This window comes from Triturus cristatus, chromosome 2_1 (genome assembly GCF_964204655.1).
Source record: "Triturus cristatus chromosome 2_1, aTriCri1.1, whole genome shotgun sequence".
Taxonomy (NCBI): domain Eukaryota; kingdom Metazoa; phylum Chordata; class Amphibia; order Caudata; family Salamandridae; genus Triturus; species Triturus cristatus.
The window spans coordinates 999,634,469-999,655,995 of NC_140581.1; the positions used below are offsets into that span (position 1 = coordinate 999,634,469).

General features: G+C 44.3%; 1 protein-coding gene across 1 annotated transcript in view; it reads right to left on the reverse strand.

The window, feature by feature from the left end:
* ADAMTSL1 (ADAMTS like 1) overlaps positions 1-21,527 on the reverse strand; it is a 731,209-nt gene that overhangs the window by 580,174 nt on the left and 129,508 nt on the right. Inside the window, exon 2 of the mRNA XM_085634733.1 lies at positions 10,862-10,989. Coding sequence (XP_085490859.1) covers positions 10,862-10,989 — 128 coding nt within the window. The remainder of the gene's footprint in view (positions 1-10,861; positions 10,990-21,527) is intronic.

Genomic DNA, 21,527 nt, shown 5'->3' on the forward strand with positions numbered 1-21,527 from the left:
GACCCTCTCCATTTATTCGTGAGTAATTCAGTCAATATATCAGGTAAGGGACCAGGATCGGAGTGTTGGCCTTTATATAATATAAGGAGTTGTTGAATCATGTAGATACCAGCTAAACGCTGTTCATCTGGGGCGAGGTTCAAAAACGTATGTACTAGTGTATCATCACCATATTTTCCAGGACGATCAACCCAGTGAACGGCTGACCTGGCTAATTCTTGTTCGTCCATAGAATCGAGTATATGATAACCCCTTCGTTCTCGGAGTAATTTGTCAGCGGCTTGGAATGAATGTTCGGGGGACCTTATATTTATTATAGGAGTTTGGAATTTTCTGTTATTATCTGGACGTATCGGACATATCGGATCAGTAAAGCATCTAGTATTATTGCAAGATCTTCCTCTACCTACATATGCCATTGTTTCTAACTGTCCTGTGGGCAGTTCTAATTCTTCCTCGTCCTCGATTTGTTCTGGTTCGTCTACTGCTAATCTTTCCTCGTGTATTCGTTCTATTTCTTTGCGGATCTTTCGGCTCATAGCTACTATACATGATCGTTTATCGTGTCTCCCCTCTGATATATTCTTACCCCATGTGGTAAGAATTTGCATTTCTTCCGTATTTACCCCTGGTTGATCTTGATTTCTGATCACACAGTTTATGAGGAAACGTAACAGTTCCCCCTGTATTTCCACCTTTTGATACTCCATGGCTCTGTTAATACTCTCAGGGTCTCGCCCTGATTGAACAAAATGATATATATTTTCTAAATGTGCAGTCATTCCTGGTAGCTTCCCTAAATATATTGCAGCTCGTCGGATACGTAATGATGCCAGCATCATTTCGTCCCCTTTTCCGGGCACAGGGTCATATCTACAATCTATTAGAAGTTCCTTGAGCGTGCTGGGAGTTACTAGTTTGGGCGTACGTTGGTGGGCTAATTCTTGAAAGGAAAGTTTATTTGTTCTGGGTGGCGTAGAAAAAATGCTTGATGTACCTCCGGTAGCACCACCTGGGGTGCTGGATGTGAAAGGATTCGTTGAACGTGATATAGCAACCATAGGTGTGGATGCGGATGTAGAAACAGATGTGCTTGCCGGAACTTGTGTCGGAGTTTGCTGTTGCAGAGGTACAGACGAAGGAGGGTCTCGGCGTTGAACCCCCTCGGCAGACGGTCTATGTGGCGCAGCATTAGCATACTCGGGAGCTGCGTCGTCTAAATAAGAGGAAAGAAAAACATCTTCTGCGGTTCTGGGATGCCCTTTGGGATGTGCTTTTATCGGAAACAATGGGGGTGGTAAGTCTCTTGGTATCTCCGGGGTAGCCTTAGGTAGTCCTTCGGCCAGAAGAGGATACATACCATTCACAAGGGCATTTCTTTGTCTGTCTGTTTGTTCTGACTTTACTCGAGTACCTTCTTCAATTAATACACTTTCTCGAACTTTATTTGAATTCTCCTTACTCTTCTCTTCCTGTCTACGTGCTTTTTCTGTACGTCTATACGATTCTTTACGCCATAATTCAATGGCGTCTTTCTGTGACTGTCTAGCTTTCCTTTTCCATAATTCTTCCTCTACTTTCACGATGCAATCTGCATCCCAGGTCCCAGCTGCGGGCCACCTCTGACTTTCTGGTAATTCCTTGGTGTAGTCTACCCATAGATCAAGAAATAATATGGCGTCTAGGCCATGTTTATGATACATGAAGTACCCTGGAGTGTCCCTAGGAGGAATGGGAACAGCTTCTTCGAGTACCCCTTTTCTAGTTGTGATCTGTCTTAATTTCGAAAAGAGCGGCATATTTGAGAACTGATCTGATACCTAATTTTGAACACGTTTAATACCATAAAACACAATAATGAACAGTCATTCACACCACAATATACAGAACGTATTTAAAACATTTTAACATTTAACATTTAAACAAAATAGACAATGATGGCCAATTAGGGAGCTAGTCCCTAAGCATAATACTCGATACTAACTAGGTAATTCTGAATTATATACTAGACATACTTGATATACTGCTAAACAGTACAGATACACTGCTGAAACAGTGCAGACCGGATTTGTGTACCCAAACCCGTCTTGACCGGCACAACCTATGTGCACGTCAGAACGCCTCCCCGATAATGGTACTCACCGGGTAGCTCGGAACGGAAGGCCTCGGAACGGAACTGAACTTGAACCGGACTGGACTCGACTCGGAACTTCGGAAACTTCGGAAACTGGTGGGCCTCTGTATACCTCGGATCTTGCTCTCTCAGCTAGGCTCTGGTCGGGATACTTCGCACTTCTCACCGCCTCGTCTGGGTGTTGATCGCAGCCTCAGTTACCCCCGCTCGGCAGGAGGGAGATACAGGAAATCCTGTGGGTACGCGTTGTCGTCCGTCCAGCTGTGACAGGAGACCGGGCCTGCAACGCACCGCCGGCGCGTGAGATGAGAAAGTGTCCCTGTTCGGGCGCCATTCATGTGGTAAATAATTTAATTACCGGAACTTAATTTGATGCGGAAAATCTTTGATGCGGAAAATCTATAACAATAGCTCAGTAAAATAAGAGGCAGAATCCGTGGTATTAGAGGTTCGGAACGGGCTTTATTCCATAATCAATTTAAATCGATGAGCTCCAGATTCCATCACCACGAAGGTTCAGGAAGTGAAGACCGTACTTTATTGATAGGTAATCATTTTTATACAATAGGCGTTTACAGTGAAACAAATGGAGGAGGCGTAACAATTGATAGTAAAGATAAAACATACATGCGTAGCAAAAGTGGGTGTAACTGGGCGTAACTAAAGAACGTCATCAGGTATGATGTCATAATAGGGTGGTTCCATGAAAGAATTTCGCAATGTCAGCAGAAATACTTGGCAGAAATGCGCGCGCAGCAGCATGACGTGTGATTGACGTGCAACTAGGGGGTGAAGGGGACTTGACATTTAGCTCTACATGTGGCGACAGAAGTCTGGAGAGTCAAGTCAACCTAATCCCAAATCATATCTAACATCCTATGTTTAAAGAACTGTGTTATCCAAAAGAGAGGCCTTCTTGGAGTAGAATCTTATTCTATACTGACTATACTGACTGTTAGTGCGTGTACAAGCGTCTAAGTGTCTACACTAGATGCGAGGGCAGGAATCTTCCATAGTAACAGGGCTATGAATTACTTGCATAAAGACAGAGAAGCCGGGCCTTTTGCTCGGTAGCTGGAAGAATGTTTACTTAAACTACTAGACAGGAATGCATTGGGTAGGGAGCGGAGCAGATAATTTCGAAGGTGAAATACAGTTTTTGGCAGGCAACAGGCTGATGTCAGGCACCGTTAGCTGCGCAGAGAATGAGGACAAAGTTCATGGATACAGATGCGAGCTCAGACTGGAGCTTTCAGAGGCAGGAGGCAGAAAAAGCTTGATGGCAGAATCAGGGCCTACTTGCCTGGACTGTAAAATGGCATAAGTGAACCATATAAAGCCGGTGGCCTTTCATACTTAGGAATGGAATATCCGGCCCATTTATGGCGGATCTGAAAGAGGACATGTTGGCGGTGGACGCACATATGTTTGCGTCATCATAACTGGAACTGGAGGGAACATACATGTACTTGTGATTTATACATGAAACCGTTGGGGTCCAAGATAGGGGACATAACTGACCAGAAAAATCCATATTTCCACACCAGCACCACCAGCCCCCTGATGTACCAGGTAAGTAATATCAACAGCAATGAAGTCCTAGCAGCCACACCGTTGCACCGTGCCATCAGCCATCATTGTGCCACTCAAACTGCACGAACCAACCATATTGTAGACCTCGCACAGCATTCGGCACTCGCAGGTGCGCATTCAATAGAAGCGTTGAATATAACCCACCCACGCTGTGATCCCTAGCAAACAACACAGCAATACAGTCCCCACACTGATCCCACCCTTTGCCCAACCAACAGAACTCCAACCAACATAACCCCAATCAAAACATTGTGGGGCACACATGGGGACAGATGGTACCCAGCCGACTTCAACCGCTACTCTAAGGTGCAGGGGGCCGCAACCATACAATAGTGTGTACATGAGCATGTACAATAAATGTCAATTACTGGTGATCCAACATCTAAGTCCCATGTAGAGCCGCTGGAGCAGCGAATCATCACACACAGGCTGCTGTAATCCTCTACTGTCCTAACACAAGTTCGCCCCATAGCGGGGCATCCACAGCCAAATCTCAGCGCCGCCATCCCGGGCACCCCAAACAGCAAACAAGTAGAATATGAGTAACTTGGTACCCTCACATAGCCAAGGAGCACTGGGCATCTGCTGCCCAGACAAGGCCACAAAATCACAGTTCAAATGTGGGTAACCAGTCCATGAGGCATAAGGAATGCTAGTCCTGCTCCCCCCCATCCTGTGACGTTGCAGGCTCCCCCTCCTCCAACCGCAGAGTGTGCTGCCGAGCTCCCGCAGCTGCACGTTGCCTTAGGAACTGCTGCAGCTGTTTAGGGTCACCAAAAGATCTTTGCCTTCCCATCCACCATCACCTGCAGGCATGCAGGGTAGAGCATTTTGTATTCCAGGCGTAGCTCTTGTAATTTGCTCTTAGCTGGAATTAATTGCCTCCGTGCCTCCTGGACGTACTGCATGAAATCCAGGAAAGGGGTTAATTATGTGCCATCATTTCAGAGCACCTTGAGTTCCCATGACTTGGGGAGTGCTGCATCGTGGTCCCTATAGTTCAGCGACCTGGCTATGATTGGGCGAGGTCTCGCCTCTGGCACCAGATACAGTGCAAGGGAGCGGTGGGGCGCTTCACCACAAATATGTCCACAAATGTTAACGCCCCAACAGGTCTATGAGAAGATGTTCTACATACTTCTCCATGTTGCTAGTGTTCGTGGATTCAGACAAACCTACTATCCAGAGGTTTAGCCTGCAAGGAAGTAAGCGCCTTCTCCAACACTGTTTCTGGGACGCTGAGGCAACCTATTCCTCCTCAACCTCCAATCTGTGCCTCTCCACCATGTCAAGCCCCTCAGTATGTTTGTCTTGGCACTCCGACATTTGATCTATTCTAAAGGATAGCGTATCGTTCTCACCGTCAATTTTAGTGAAGCTGTGCTGCATAGCGGACAGGTTTTGTGGCAACCCCAACCCATCTCTGGCCCAGTAGTGTCCTGCCCAGCCTCCGTCATGGCTGCGTCGTCTTCACGGGGTTTGGACGTCTTTTGCAACTCGAACTGCAGCTTGGGCTGCGTTCTGTTCGTTTTGCCCATAATGAAGAGTCGATCCACCGGACCATAATAGTAGGCTCCTCAAGTCTCACAGGTGCTGCTAGGAGCGGACCGGTAGGTGGGCGATATGTCCCCACGGCTGCACACGGGCTGGAGCCAGGCAGACCTCCCCACCTCCTGTGATCCCGCAGCCCCCAGGGGCACCAGCAGAGCAAGTCCAGATCCATGCTATGGACCCAGGGGCGTAACACAGGCCCCCGCATCCCTGCGATGCGGGGGCCCCCAAGCTCCAGGGGGCCCCCTCAGCACCGCACTCTGGCTGCAGAGCTCCTAATTGAGCCCGGAGGGGGCCCCTCCACGTGCTTTGCAGGGAGGCCCCCTCGAGTTTCGTTACGCCAGTGTGTGGACCACACACGTCCGCGCCACGTCACTGCAGGAGTCAGGGCCCCAACCATCCACCAGGGCCCTCAGTGCGCCCTTCACCACAGTTTACGCGCAATCGCTAGAGCCAACATGTTTCCCAGGTGATAGAGTGCCGCCATGACAGCACAGCATCACCAGCACCACAGGAGCCCCAAAGTCACTGTGTCAGCCTCTCCCGCCTGCTCCGGCCTAGCCCTGATCCAGGGCCCAGCTCACTCACCGGCACGGCGCAGGCGTGTTAATGGCTCCAGACAATGTTGCAGAGATGGGCAGTAGACCCCACCGGGACCCGCTGCAGCAGCCCCCCCGGTCCCCCCCTCTCAAAAGCATAGTACACTCTAACTGGTGAATCCACATGCGCTTTGTACTATTGTATCATGCAACCTCCAGTTCGTCTCTTTTTTGTTATAAAAACTAATAAAGTCTTCGAAATCAAAAAAATGTAGGGTATTTTAGTTCTCTGCCTTCGCATTTAAAATTTAGCCAGCCTGCTGTTTAAATTTATACACAGAGAAAACAAGGGCCTAACTGTTGATTTGCATTTAGTTTGTAAGCACCGAGTTAAAAAAAATATACAGTTTAATAAATTGGACAAAAACTGCATTTTGAAAATATAATTATAATCGCAGTAAATAAACACTGTACAATATGTCCTTCATGTTTAAATGACACTTTGTACCAGCGTTTAGTCCACTTCAAAACACCAACAGATAAAGTTACCATTGGGACAAAACAATTTGCAAGGGATCACTCAGTTTAGCTAATAGGGGTAGCTGAGATTCAACTTGAGCAGCTTTTTAGCTGCGGGCGGTGGGGCGGGGAAGGGGCAGGGTGGGGGGTAGTAAACTCCGGCATACGGCCGAACGGAGGTAAGTAAATAAATAAATAAAACGAATTACGTTGCAGCGTGCGCAATGTACTTTGTGCCGGGTCATGTTTGTGCTCAGCACCGGCAGTTATAAAGAGCAGATGCTGAGACGGATCCCTGTCAGACTCTCCGTTTTTGCCCTCACCATGAGGGTGAAAAAACTATTTGAACTCTGCAGCAGTACCACCCTTCACTGCCTTTGAGGGACCTTCAAAGAGACTCGTTATAGTTCTTTTATAGTCTCATCATTTCAGAATGGAAGCATTTTCAAATTATATACCAGGAAGCCATAGTTGATGCCTATTTTTCGTATGCAGCTAATAACCGTTGACAAAGCCAATAGTTCTGGCTTGTTTTAGGTGTAATGTTACTTGTTGTATTATAGGACATCTGGGTGCAATGACAGAAGCAGCAAAATATCAGTGTGGTGTCACACTATGCTCAGCAAAGATTTTTAGCTTAGGTGTTTTTAAGCCACGCACTTAATTACATCGACCACGCTCCTTTGAGAGACCCCCCCAGTTTTTTCATCACACTTAAAGCCCTGGTAATATATATGGTGACCTAGAGCACAGCCCAATAAACGCAAACATATCCCGCCTCTTCTGCATGGACTTAACAAATCTGACCATCCCGGCTCGCCGTAGCTGCATGCCGGCCTGCTGAGGCATCATTCACAGTGGAGCACGAGCAGCCACGCATGTCTCTCTTCACTTGTACTGAGTTCAGAGACACGGCCATCCTCGATCTGCAAAATACCAGGTGAACTCCAGAGGGAAGCCATGTTATTGGCGTGTATTGTCTTTTCATAATCAAACCTGAATATTTGTAACAGAAATGCTGTACAAGTTGCAATCCCGTAATATACAAATATAACTTAACAAGGCATAGCATAGAACTATAACTTGTTCCAACATAGTAATGCAGCAAAAAAAAAATGAGAAGCGCAAACAGAATAAGTCGTAGGGGGCAGAAAGGCAACAAGAAATTACAATAGTATAACATAACATGGATGTTTGTAAATCGCACGTTGACCCAGAAGGGTTTTTTGGCACTGAACAACAGATGTTTATTGTTACCCAACTCAATGGTACTCATTTTATCAACCTCATATGGGTGAAAGGTTGAGCGGACCCACCTGGATTTGAACCTGTGACCATGAGGTCAAACACAAGCCCCCACAGATGATGCATTAGTACACTAAGCCACCAGACCCGGCTGCATAGATGTAGCATACACATTTTATGGGGTAAGAGCAGGGTGAGTTAGCGTCTTACATTGTGGGGAGGTGTGTGTTTGTGGAGGAGCGGTGAGAAGCATAGAGGAGACGATGGTACCGTCTTCTGTCTGCAGGCAGGACTTCTAGGTTCAGGCTTTGAAGGCATTACTGGAGGTGGAGGTGGTGGTCTTTGTGTGAAGGGTGAAGCAGTCCAGTGAAGTGGTGCGAGGAGTGTGAAAGGTCAATATCAGGCTGAGGCATTTGGAAGTAGAGGCTAAAGAGGGAGTGGAGGCCTTGGAAGCAGAAGGGGCAGAGAGAGCCCATCTGTGTGAGGCACTGAAGACCGAGTCAAGGCACTCAAAGATTTAGATACGAAGGCAACAAATGTCAAAAAAGCTCTGGTCCTTTGATATATGGAGAGGCATCTTGTGAGGGTGGGACTTGTACAGCTCAAACATTGAGTACTTTACCAAGGGATGTGAAGAAGTAATGATGAAGGCCTCTAGCCAGACCATACCTGTAGTTTAAGCCGTAGATGACTAGTGCATTCATCAGATCCCTGGCAGAGAGAGCATGGCAGGAGGGGTATTATCTAGATTTCATGCAGGTTGAGGCTACTAGTCTTGGTGATCAACGAGGTGAAATGCATCTGACTGTGAAAGTCATGTCCCAGGTTAAGGTAAATTGGTCAGGTATAAAGATTGGCAGTGGAAAACCTTGGTTTTAGCTAGATTGAGAATCAGCCAGCAAAAAAGCCATTGGTCACGGGTGACAGTCAGTAAAGCAGCCGAGGAGGGAGGTGCGTAGGTGGGGTACAAGAAGATATGAGTGCCATCGGCAAATAAATAATAGTAGAAGCCAGATTTGGCTATAATTTTGCAAAGCAGTTTTTTGTATAGTAAGAAAAGAGAACCAAGAACGGAGGCATGTAAGACACACTAAGTGAGGGGGGGTGGCGGATAACTTGGAACACCATGATTTCGAATAGCATCTGTGGGCGAGGGAGGGCAAAGGAGATGGACAAGTCAGACAATGGGGACAAGAGGAACTTGTGGCCCGGGAAGGAGGGGAGATGTTTGTGGTGGGCAGTTGTAGTTTAGTTGAAGGTGTACATGATGGCTCGTTCACAGGAACTCATTTTTCGATGAAAAATAAAGGCCGGATAGGTGTTAGTAGGTTGTAGGCAGAATCATTGCTAATGAGCCAACTGCTGTTGATTCACTCAGAGGTCATTAAGGGGAACAGGAGATGGAAAAGGGGTGCTTCTTGGAAGAATACATGTTCAATGAGGGGTTCTTTGAGTGTAGGGATAACAACTGCAGTTTTGAAGATGGGGAATAATAGCAACTAATGAAGGACTGGTTAAAGAGTTGGAAGTGTGAAGGCAAGAGTTTTGTTGACTTGGTGCACAATGTGTTTGATAGATCTGGCTGAGTACAACAATGTCTCTCTATGAAAACTTGACAGGTAGTCACTTTATACATCTATGCTTATCCTGTCAGTGTTTTTCAAACTGTTAAATCTGCAATAATCAAGTCAAAACTGAAGTAAGCACTGTCAATGTCTATCGGTCTCGCTTACATTTACATACAAGCGACACAGAGTGGCATTGCCAATGCTTGTTTACAGTCTTCTTCTATGTCTGTCAAGATTGATGTTGTATTTTTTAAATTTCTGCTGCAGTCTTTGAAGTGACCACTAGGCGGCACCTAAATGCAGAAAACATGTGTTGTTTAAACCTGGTTCTCTTTTCTTAGCCACAATGCTGCTTTCGGAGCAGAACGAATGAGGAATCTACAAATGGCGAAAATAAAAAGCTCTTGTGGGCGGGTAAAACACAGAAAGGGAGGAAAGCAACAAATAAGGGCAAGGCAACTGAGACCGATGCAAAAGTCAACCAATACTGAGCAATGATTAGCTCTGTGGGGTATTGTATACACTGTTTCCTGCGGCAGACAGCTTGAGCTGTCTGTAGTGAGATGGCAACAAATGAAGACTGATCTAAAAAATTTCCAGAATGGTTTGTGCCACTAAAAAGATTCAAAATATTAGGTGAGAGCAGTAGAAACACAACAGGTGTGAGTGGATGTGTTTCACAACTTACAGTGTTATTAATGAGTTCGCTCAAACAAATATGGTGGCAGATGGCATAAGTATAATGAGATCTTGACATCCGCTATTGGAAACTGGATGCCTGCTAACATTTTGCCCCTTTTGTGGGAATTTTATCAAACTTTGGAGAAAGGGAAGGGGCATGGTTGTCATGTAAACATGTGTTGTGGTCTGCTAGACCCTTAGGGAAAGGGATCAAATTAATTTAACCTGGCCTCATGCTGCCTCCACTGCTACACTTTGGCGTTATCTCCAACGCCCAGCGATATAATCATCAGTTTTATTTTAATTCATTTAGAAACTATGATTTCTGAATTACTATCTGTGCACCATTTTTTCTATTGAATATATTGTCAGTGTGCCACGGCAAAAGCTGCACATTTTCCAGATCTGATGGACCACTATTGACTGCCAAACGAAACCCTTATTGTCAACTCTTTTACCTTTGTCTGGGCCACCCGAATTAAGAATGTGCTTGTGGTTTGAGTATACAGGCTGGCTTGAGGGTAAGATTGGCCATCTGGTCTAAGTTCATATTCTGTGAAGTTGATCCATGAAGTTTGCTGGGTGTGTGGGTGATTGGGCGCTTGGGAGTGGCCCACACCAGTCTACTCTTTATTTAGTATTACTGTTGTGGCCAGCATTACGTTTGGTCATTGATTTTATACCTAGAAATGCACTGTACCAGGTGAATCATTGCACAAATTACATGTGATGTGGTTTTCATAATTTGCTGTCAGAAAGAAACGTGGTCACCGGCTTTACAATTGTTGTATGCATTACTCAGGCCCATCATGGCCTCCTCCCCAGCTAACGCCTCTAGACAATTGACATGACACCAACAAAGAGTGCGCGGGAAAGGAACATAGGAGCCAAAACAAATGAAATGATACAATTGCCAGCATTACCAGATTTAAAAGATATGCTACTTTATTGCCATATAGTTCGAACTAACATGGCCCTACAGGCCCAGGATCAGCTTGAAAAACAAGGCATGTCAAAGGTCAACTACTTACTTGCTGCTAAGACAGCGTCTCAGTGAATAAGAAGCTCCGCCCCCACATGTCCGCGAGCACTCACTCCATGGACCCCAAGCATCCCATAACATATCCCGGTCCTCCTCCGATCGAGCTGTTCGCGAACTCTGTGGAGCAGAAGAGGTTAAAATTAATTATGAGGCAGGATCTGCTTTACACAACAACAGCCATGTTGAAGCAACATTTGCACGCTCCACTTGAAGCGAGTAAACCTTGCATGAGTTCTGAACTGATTTACCCTGAAAATACAAACAAGAGGGTGAAGCAAGTCAACACAAAGGGAAAAATGCAGCTTTAGATCCCCCAAGCAGGATGCCAGAAATTGTTTTGAATGCATGCATTCAGTGGAATGTAAAACATTTAACGACACCCAGGTAATGTGAAACAGAGCTGCAAATAATCCAATCAAGTCTAGGAAACAGGATTTGTAAGCCTGTTAGCTGTGTCCTTACAAATATTTGCGCTTTGCAAACAAATGATGGAAGGAATGTTGAATCAATCATGCATTCACCCCAGTCAAGAGATCTGGGTTAAATCCATCCTTCTTTTGCTCACTCTGCCACCCCAGTTTAGACCCAGCCATATACAAATCAGTCTTGACTCTGCTCCTCATGGGAAAAGTTCAGCCCGAACTGCCAAGCCAGGTCCTCCCTGGACTGTAAACAAGCATCCTGGGACCGCATTCGGGGTATGAACCCTCATCAGCAAGGCTAGCTTGAATCCAGTGGCACAGTGAACAAGGGACCCACTTCTTGGCATACCCATCCCACTTAGGGCAAAAAGTGCTGTGCAAACAAATTACTTTTAGCGGGGGCAGAGCACTTCCGGGGATGTCCATTGAGCCACAGTGGCAACTGAGCTATTCAAATCCGCAGTTAATGCCAAGCAATAGTCTCTGGAACTCAGTATAGATGGTCATAGAGTGGTCAACATCCTGCCTACTTTGATAGAAAACAAAGAAAGACCTGGGTTTTCTCTCTAATCTCGGACCCTGGATTTCTGACTCCTCTCTTTGAATAGGACTTACAAATTAAAAATGGTTCTAAATGCATCACTGCTTCCATTTTTCCAAGAGAGAAGTTAGAAGAGATGCTGTCCATGATTGTCCTCACATAAAAGAGGCCACTACGTGCCTTTTAATAAGGGATTTGCGCTTAAAGTCAAAGGACAGCAGTTGCTCTGAATATGCAAATGTTCACAGAGGAAAGCCCACTTTTCGCCTAAATCATTCATAGTAACAGCTTATAATAACATCGGGTGCTCGCTTAACTAAAGAAAAAACATGTGTCAATGGTGTTCAACAATATCTGTCTCATCCTATCTCATCAGTTTGATTTATGTAAGAGCTGAGATTAATGAAACTCAAATGGTGGTAAATTCACATCTTGAGCCAACGTGGCGATGGCCCCACATGGCTGACTTAAGGCTTCCAAACCTAATAAAATCAATAACGTGCCGAGTAAATTATCTTCATACAATTGAGGTTCACAGGTAAGAGAAATACAAGATGTAAGTAAACACAATTTCTCACTCTTCAGCCTTGCCAGGCAATGTCTGGCTCAGATCTCTTTTCATCTAACTCCTCAAATATGTCCTAGGGTCCTTGACGCACTGATGCAAGAGCATCGCTGTCCATGGTGGGTAAGCACTTGATCCATTACTGTATTACGAGTGGGCCGGGAAAGGATGGGGTGTTGACTGCAACCATTAAATAGCAACACAAAAGAGTTCTGTATTTTCCAGGTAAGTTTCCGAAGGCTTGACATGCTGAAATTCACCGCTGAAAAATATGTGGATGTGGTAGTTACCACTGCTTTCGAAATTTCGTTCCCTGCGTAAACAGGGGTTTGAGGAGGGTTTGGAGTGTATCACCCCACTTATAATCAGGGCCACCTTGTCCATGTAGAGACACTATGTTATAACCTGTCCCTCTTTCCCCCCCCACCCCCGCCCTCCTCTCCTATTGGGTTCGCCCATACATGGAATGTTGGCGTGAAGCTTGCATTAGAACGTTGGCAGAGTGGCTAGCGAAGGCTGTAGGATTCACACGTAATAAACTTGTTCTCCTCCTCAGTTCGTTTGGAGACTTTTATTACAACACACTACTCTATGAGGAGTGAGAGAGAGTTTCAGACAGTTAGGAGGAAACGGAGGGGCGCTATTAGCTTCTTCTGAGAATTGCACCTGTTAGAGGTAAGGGGAGAGTCATAGTGTCAAGGGTAGCTACAGTGCTTGATTTGAACTGGTGGTTTCCCATGCTCGGCATCGGCACTTAATTATCAACACCCGTGCTTATGATGGTCTGCCACATGGTGGCGCTGTTTATTTACTTTACAGACAAGCACAACAGCATGACTAATACCCTTGCCCAAGCCATTCTTATAACTTTGGGGTCTGAAATTGTCTGAATTTTTTTTAGTTTGCGATGGCAGGGTCACTGGAGCCAAATACAACCCTTCCTTCAGCCAGAAAGTTCCAGAAACCATTGATGATCTGCCTCGTTTTTCACATTTCTGAAAAATTGAAAAAGTGAGCCAAATTAATAGGTGGAGTGCTTTACATCCAGCCTCTTTTCCAAAAGACTCATGCTCTGTAAGTTTATGAGAGAAGCTTTAAGGTTCTCACCCAGTCAACTCTGACCTTATTTTGCGTTTTTAAAAGTAGGCTTTGCTTCTGTGTTAAAGAGCTCTCTGTCAACCTATTTACAACAGCCCCTCCTGGACTCTGGAGGACTGGTGAACTAGAGAACAATATCATGAATAAAATTTCTTGCTAAATCTGTGGACATTTTGGCTACTTTACATCTTCTTTAGCTCAACGTGGCCATGGCCGCACATGGCAACTCATCCAGTCACCTAAAAATACGCGACACTGAATATGTAAAATTATTCCTACAAAAAAGGGGGAAGGGTAATGAGTGATCTAAGAGGGTACCACCTTTATATCTATGCACCTTGAACATATATATATATATATATTTATATTTATTTATTTATATATATGTATATATATATTTATGATAAGGAACGTGTGAGAAAATAAAAGAAAAATCTGCACTATACTGCTTACAACCATGGTGCAAGGGTGCCTGTGTTGCAGCTAAGCAGAACATTGTGCGCCAGCGCTGGGAAATGACAGGACTGCGCCGAATATTGTTAAGTATTGCGCATTCCTGCCTTTTCCCATCATGCACCACAGCACGGTGACTTGCTGCGTGATAATTTCATAAATAGGCCTCTCAGTATCTATTTTTGGGAGCACCTGGTAGCGTTCTCTTTCTTTCCCTTGGTCCACTATTCTCTCAAAGAACTATTGAATGATAGTAAGTAACACCTGGTAGACAAGATGCATCCTTTTAGGAGCCTCAGATGTGGACCACTACTCCAATGTCTCACTATATCTCCTGGTGCAATAATATTAAAGCAACATCCCTAATCCACAACACTGAACCAATGGAGCTCTACTGCGCTCAATTACCATCATGGTTTGAAGTCACTATCTACAGTGAGACACACTGTGACTATAAATACCAACCTGATCATCAGTGTGTGGCAACATGTGGTAAGGCATGCAAAATATAGCAGTGAGATAGCAAAAATTAGATCTTAATTAATTCCAGAACCAAAATGGCATGCCGTCACATAGTGGTAAACGCCAGCAGCTGAGTGTTTTAGGATGGTACAGTGGTTGACTCAACACAAATAAAACTAGCACATTATATTCTTGTGAACGCCCAGAAGTTGAGGTGAAACCCAAACTTGTGAGGCTCTTGGCATATTTTTGGAGTTTTTACAAGAATTACTTAAAGTAGCTCCTAGGCTCTAAGCACTGTATTCCCCTTAACATTGGCCTATGGCCAACATTATCCTATGGGGCTCAGTTCGCATCAATTCAGGGGGTTTAGAAAGAGCTCCTGTTTCTGGTTTTTTGCAAGAACTTTTCTCCATCAAGGGGGTTTCAGGATTTACCATACACAAGCTTTTCCATGATAGAGGGGTTTCAGGGTTCAGAATACATTAACTTTTCACCGCTGGGTGGAAGGGGCGGGGAGGCATTCAGGGTTCGGAATACAGATGCAGAGACCAACTCAAGTATCTAATAATAAAATCAATAGTGGTTCTAGGTCTGGTCACCTATGTACACTAAATGACATTTTCCAAAGGTTACTTGAGCCCCAAAACTAAGGCTCCTCGGTCTTTTTAAGGGGAATTATCTTGAGATTTAGTTTTCATGATAACGATTTTCCAGTGTAGGGGGAACCACTGCAGTCACTTTTGGGAGCAGTTCCAAATGGGATCTGGTCCTTTAGGTATTATGGCTTCACAGTGACAATAACTCTGAACCTGAAAGGTCTTTCTGTAGCCGAGGAGAAGGGATAAATGCACCCATGGGCACATGGTGGGTCAAAAACAGTACAGATGCACACTCACAAAAACGACAGGCAATAATGCAGATCACTGAACCAGATGCTTCCTCTGAACCTGATTCTCCAGGTGTAAGGGTTTTGAGTGTTTGCATGCAGGATGCCTCGACAGAATGACAGAGTTTCGAGTGTGCCGGGACTTGTGCAGGCTATCCTGGGTTCAGGTCAGCTTCCCTTTCCAGGCACAAAATAGCTCCTCATTTAAGTAAGCTGTCCTTCTCTCCACAAGTCATTGCAACAAAGGCTGTACCATTTACAAAGCTCTCTCTGGACACGCTTGGCCTTTATCGCCACAAAGATACAGCGATATGTTCACTCCCGCGACTTACGTTCCTCTAATAAGAGCCTACTGATTTCCAGCTCCTTTAAACAAAAGAAATATGGGGGCCTAAGATTCTCGACCCTGGCACCTCAATTTTGGAACCTTCTCCCACTGGAACTGCGCCTGGCCACTTCCTACACCCAGTTCAGGAAACTACTCAAAACATGGTTATTCTCCCAGGCTTACAATTAAACCCACTGTCTAGTGTCTGAAACCGTCCCAGCCCAGTGCCAAGAAACCGTTCAGTGTACGTGCGCTTAACAAGTCACTTTAACATAACATTTAACAAAATATAAGCGTCTTTGCAGACTTCCTACGCTTAAACCTGTTCTGAAGGAAGAATGGAAACTAAATGAAGGTTCCTGTGCTGGTTCTTTTGTCTTCCTCCCGCACCGGTGTGCAGGCTGTCTTGGTGTCCATGGAAATGACAATGAGCCAATTAGTGGCTTAGGGGACCGGTATTTATATCTCTCTGAGTGGGCAGGGTAGGAAGCTGTAGCCAGTCTTCATTCAATAAACGTAGTGCTCTTTCAACCAGAGTAGCACATCTTCAAGTTGCTTTCCACATTTTGTGAGCTTCAGATCCAGGAGTCCACTATCTAACCTGTTTGGACTAGCTGCAGGAGACCTGTAGATTGGGCTCAGACATGGCCTAGGATCTGCTCTTGATTCCATGAGTGGTGGCAATAACAATTGAAACAGAGGCTGAGTGGATTTCTCTTAGGGTAGGGGGAACCTGATCTCGACAAAGGAATGGGCTGGCGCTTCCCCACCCACAATATACACGTTTTAGGGAAGGGGATATGTTTACATGCAGGCTGGCCTCACATAGAAATCCACAGTCTTGTGCAACACGTAGAAGTCCAATTGGATCCCACCATTCACCATGCCATATGTGAACTACAAACCCTCATACACACACACACACACTGCATACAAGTTCCAGACTTCATGATAACAAAATACCCCAATGAAGGGAACTGATTAGACCCTTATACAGGAAAAGTCAGTAAGCCATCTCCCCATAAGGATACAACTAACAAGGCCTAATAATCGCTTCCACCACCACAAGTAACCTCATAGACTGGGTTGAGGAGACAGAGGCCAACCTCCCACTCAAACATGGGGTAAACTTCGGGTGTCTCACAGACAACAAAGTGAGGCTCTGATGAAAACAAAAACCAAAAATGGATGGAACAACTTAACTGGTAGCTCATAATTGTCTATCTAGTCCATTGAGGACGAAAACATGGCTAAAGAGAAAAATGCCACATGGCAGGAGGTCACATCTTTTCCAAGCTACATGGAATGTTCAACAAACCTGCTTCCAGGCTTTAGAACAAGCTACCCAGTGCTTAAGTTGTGAAAAAATAAGTGTCGGGCCCTTGTCAGGAGGCCATTTAAGTTTGCACCACCTATTGCCCCGGTCAGCGCTGCCAATGACAGTACCAACATACCTATTATTACACTCCTTCAAGTGTGGCAGTTCAGACTATTCCAGCCCCTAAAGTTATAAGAATGGCTTTGGGGCAGGTATTAGTCATGTTGTTTTGCATGTCTCAAAATTAAATAAACAGCACCACCATGTTGCAGACCATCATAAGTGCAGGTGTTGACATTTAAGTGCCGGTGCTGATCACCGGAAACCACCAGTTCAAATTAAGCACTGAAGCTACCCTTGACGCTATGACTTTCCCCTTACCTCTAACAGGTGCAATTCTCAGAAGAGGCTAAATGCCCACGTGCTCATCATATTTTACAGAATGCACGACGTTATTCCGCTGTCTTTTTCCCCGCTTGGAATCACAACGCGGTCGTTACAACGACTGCATTGTGATTCCGCATACCATTACTCCACAAGTCGGAACAACGACTTGCGGAGGGGGGGGGGCGCTGGATGTTGGAATAGTATAGTTTACTATTCCAACTCCAGTGTGTGCGGACACTAGGGAAGGTGTTGGATTTTAAATTTAACACCCTCCATCCCCTCCGCAAGTCGTTCTTCCGACTTGCGGAGTAATGGTATGCGGAATCACAACGCGGTTGTGATTCCAAGTGGGGAAAAAGCTGCGGGGTAAACGTCGTTTACCTATTTTACACTGCTGTCTGCCTGTTTTGGCCATCTCCTATCTGTCTGACCTATCAGTCTTTCAGTCATTTCACTCACAGGCTGTCTTTCTCACCCAATATATATACATATATATATATACATACATATATACATATATATATATACACATACATACATATATATACATACATATAAATATATATATATATATATATATATATATAAAGTTCAAGGAACAAGAAAAACGCACACTCGGAGGTTCCACTCGTATTTTTTACTGAGTTATCGCTACGCGTTTCGACACCGCAGTGTCTTGGTCACACGATATCAACAAAGTTTCCAAACAAACATTTAAGCACACAAAAATAGAAGAAGTACTACCATTTCCTGTGAATTACAAATTGTAAATGGTCGCCATTTTGGAACGGGTTTGAAGCTCAATCTCATAACTAGATAAATGCGTGATATTGAGTTCATCAACCAAAAGATCTGTACAAAACATGATATGAAACAAAATGTATCAAAGTAAAGGTACATACATAATTGCATATATCCAAAAAATATTGTCTCAAGGTCTAAAGCTTCAATATAATTGAATTTGCCAATCTTTATCGATATCACCCATGCTGACAGACCAAAGCTATACATGCAGGTACAGATTCTACTCGGGCTAGTGCCATGAAGCGAACGTCCACAAAAGTGTCGAGTGGGCATGTCCAGCGATTGCGGAGATACCCAGGCTCTATGTAAAATTGCAGAATGCCACAACACGCCCAATAAGATAAGAACTGCACTTGCCTTATCCACTGTTCTGTATCTCTGTTTTTTGCACAATACTGTCACAAATAGTCTTACATATATTGACTTATGGAACTGCCAACACTGCCGTTTCTCTCACTCGCAGCACCTTGTAGCTTTTGAATAGAAGTACTACTGTCTTCAACCTTGACCTGGGTATTAGGCTGTATCTTGGTACAGAGCTTCTTGTGTATGGGCACTAGTCCTCTCTAATAACATTAAGCACCGAGACTGGGAGAGTTCACATGACACTCTTTTGCATCAACAGTATGCAAAGAAAGGACGCAGCACTAGTCGTGTAGGCATTCTGCAATTTTACATAGAGCCTGGGTATCTCCGCAATCGCTGGACATGCCCACTCGACACTTTTGTGGACGTTCGCTTCATGGCACTAGCCCGAGTAGAATCTGTACCTGCATGTATAGCTTTGGTCTGTCAGCATGGGTGATATCGATAAAGATTGGCAAATTCAATTATATTGAAGCTTTAGACCTTGAGACAATATTTTTTGGATATATGCAATTATGTATGTACCTTTACTTTGATACATTTTGTTTCATATCATGTTTTGTACAGATCTTTTGGTTGATGAACTCAATATCACGCATTTATCTAGTTATGAGATTGAGCTTCAAACCCGTTCCAAAATGGCGACCATTTACAATTTGTAATTCACAGGAAATGGTAGTACTTCTTCTATTTTTGTGTGCTTAAATGTTTGTTTGGAAACTTTGTTGATATCGTGTGACCAAGACACTGCGGTGTCGAAACGCGTAGCGATTACTCAGTAAAAAATACGAGTGGAACCTCCGAGTGTGCGTTTTTCTTGTTCCTTGAACTTTGTTGGATTATCCGGCCGCAGGTTCGCCGGACAACGCACCACCTGGCAAGGGTTTTCTTCCCGGAAGGACCTGATGGTGTTTGTATATATATATATATATATATATATATATATATATATATATATATATATATATATATATATATATATTACCTACTGGCGGTCGCCAGTAGGTAGTTATAGTTAGGACCCTGTTTCCATAGGAAATCCGCAACATTCTATTTGGAATAACTTTGGCGCCGGTCGACGAATCCTCGCGAAATTTTCAAAATAGGTGGGGCGCTACGCTCCGCTCCTACCCTGAAAGTCTCTGGGGGATTCGTCAAGCAGGGGCTGAGATAAAAGGGGGGTCCCAAAACGCGTTTTTCCCATGCATTTTTCCATAGGACCTTTAGACACAGCTACAGCCCGAACGGCTGAACAGAATTACTTGAAATTTGGCAGAGAGGTAGTCCTCAGGTCAAGGAAGTGCCTTTTGTAGGTTTGGTGTAAATCTGTTCAGTAGATTCTGAGAAAATAGCATTTAAATCAATATATATATCTGTGACAGCTTACGGTGCGCTTACCGTGCACTTACGGTAAGCTTACCGTACGCGTACGGTGACGTGCGCGAGCGCGATTCTGATTGGCTGTTAGACCTTAGTAAACATTCAAATCGGTCGAAACCAGGAAGCGGCGGCCGCCATTTTGTGTGTTTCACACAGAAAAAAAAGGGTGATAACTTGAAAAGGGGGCAAGGAGGAGAGTTACAGACCCCCTAACATTTGAAAGGGGGTCAAAGAAGGACAGAAAAGTACAAAAATTTTTTATTAATTTAAAAAAAAAATCGCGGGGTACGCGTACGGTAAGCTTACGGTAAGCTTACCGTACGCGTACGGTAGAAAATAAAAATAAAAAGAGAAATAAAATTCAGATTTAAGTGTTTAGATATTAGGGGGCTCTAAAAAGAGCCGTTGTGTTTATGAAGTGATTTTTTAGTGGTACCTACAAGTAAGTACCGATGCAGAGTCTAAGGTTCAAGAGGAAGACTCTGTTCCCTTCATCAGTGAAGTGTACACCATCTCCTCTATAAATGTCTTGCATGTCGTAACGCAAGTTGTTGTGGTAAATGGAACCCATACCATAGTCTCGGAGGAAAGCAGAAACAGATTTGTTGACGTGCTTTCTTGCTTTGTCAATCTGTGGACAGAAATGATTGGACCAGTTCCATTTTTGCCTTTGGCATATGTTAGAAAACACAAAGGCAGTTTTAGGGAAAAGTGAAAACAGTTGTGCAAAGGTCTCCTTCATAAGCATTTCCAGACCTACCCCAGTCAAAGTGCCTAGGTCATTGCCACCACAGTGCACTATTATGAGGTCAGGGTGTTGGATTTGCATGAAGGATTTCACCAATGGCATCAATTGGTGCCACTTTAACCCTCTCTGACCAATCCATTTAATGTCTACATTTGGTAAAGCAAGGTCTCTCACCATATCTGTTTTCTCTGCATACTTTTCACTCCAGAAGACATAGCTGTGCCCTACAATCCACACTGTGAACATCTTCAAAGGAGAACTGGATGCACTCAGGAGGTGTAATTCAGTAGAATGGTAAAAAGAAATGAAAGACAGTTTGGAAATGGAGGCATACATATATATTTTTTTTTTTTAAACTGATTGGCTGTTTCATACCATTCTAGAATAAAAACTAGGCTGTATGTGTAAATTTATAGAAGCATGTTTTGTATTGGTACAGAAAAATGTGTTACCAAAGAACAGTACTATGGATTTGCTGTTAGGTTTGAAAAGTCAAGCACTCCTGCTCTTTGGAAATGAAACATTGTTTGGTGAACTTCTGACCTGACTCTACACAGCAGTGTTTCAAGAGCTGTTGCTATGGTAGCAGGCAGAAGTCAAGTTGGGGGAAGGGTACTAGGCAGAAGTCAAGTTGGGGGAAGGGTACTTTTGGAAAAGGGTTGGTTTTCAACCAATAGAAATGTGTGATTACATTTGAAAAAAAGGGGGAATCACTGAGATTTGAAACTTACATGTATATGTGTGGAAAAAGAGAGGGAAACTTTGCCATTATCTGGTTCTGCTGAGAGGAGAGAGGTGTAGAGAACAGAGATCCTGGCTCTGATAATCTGCTGTTTGAGTGCCACATTTCTTTTACAATTAACTAATTTTAATGGTGAGTTTAGAGTTTGAGAG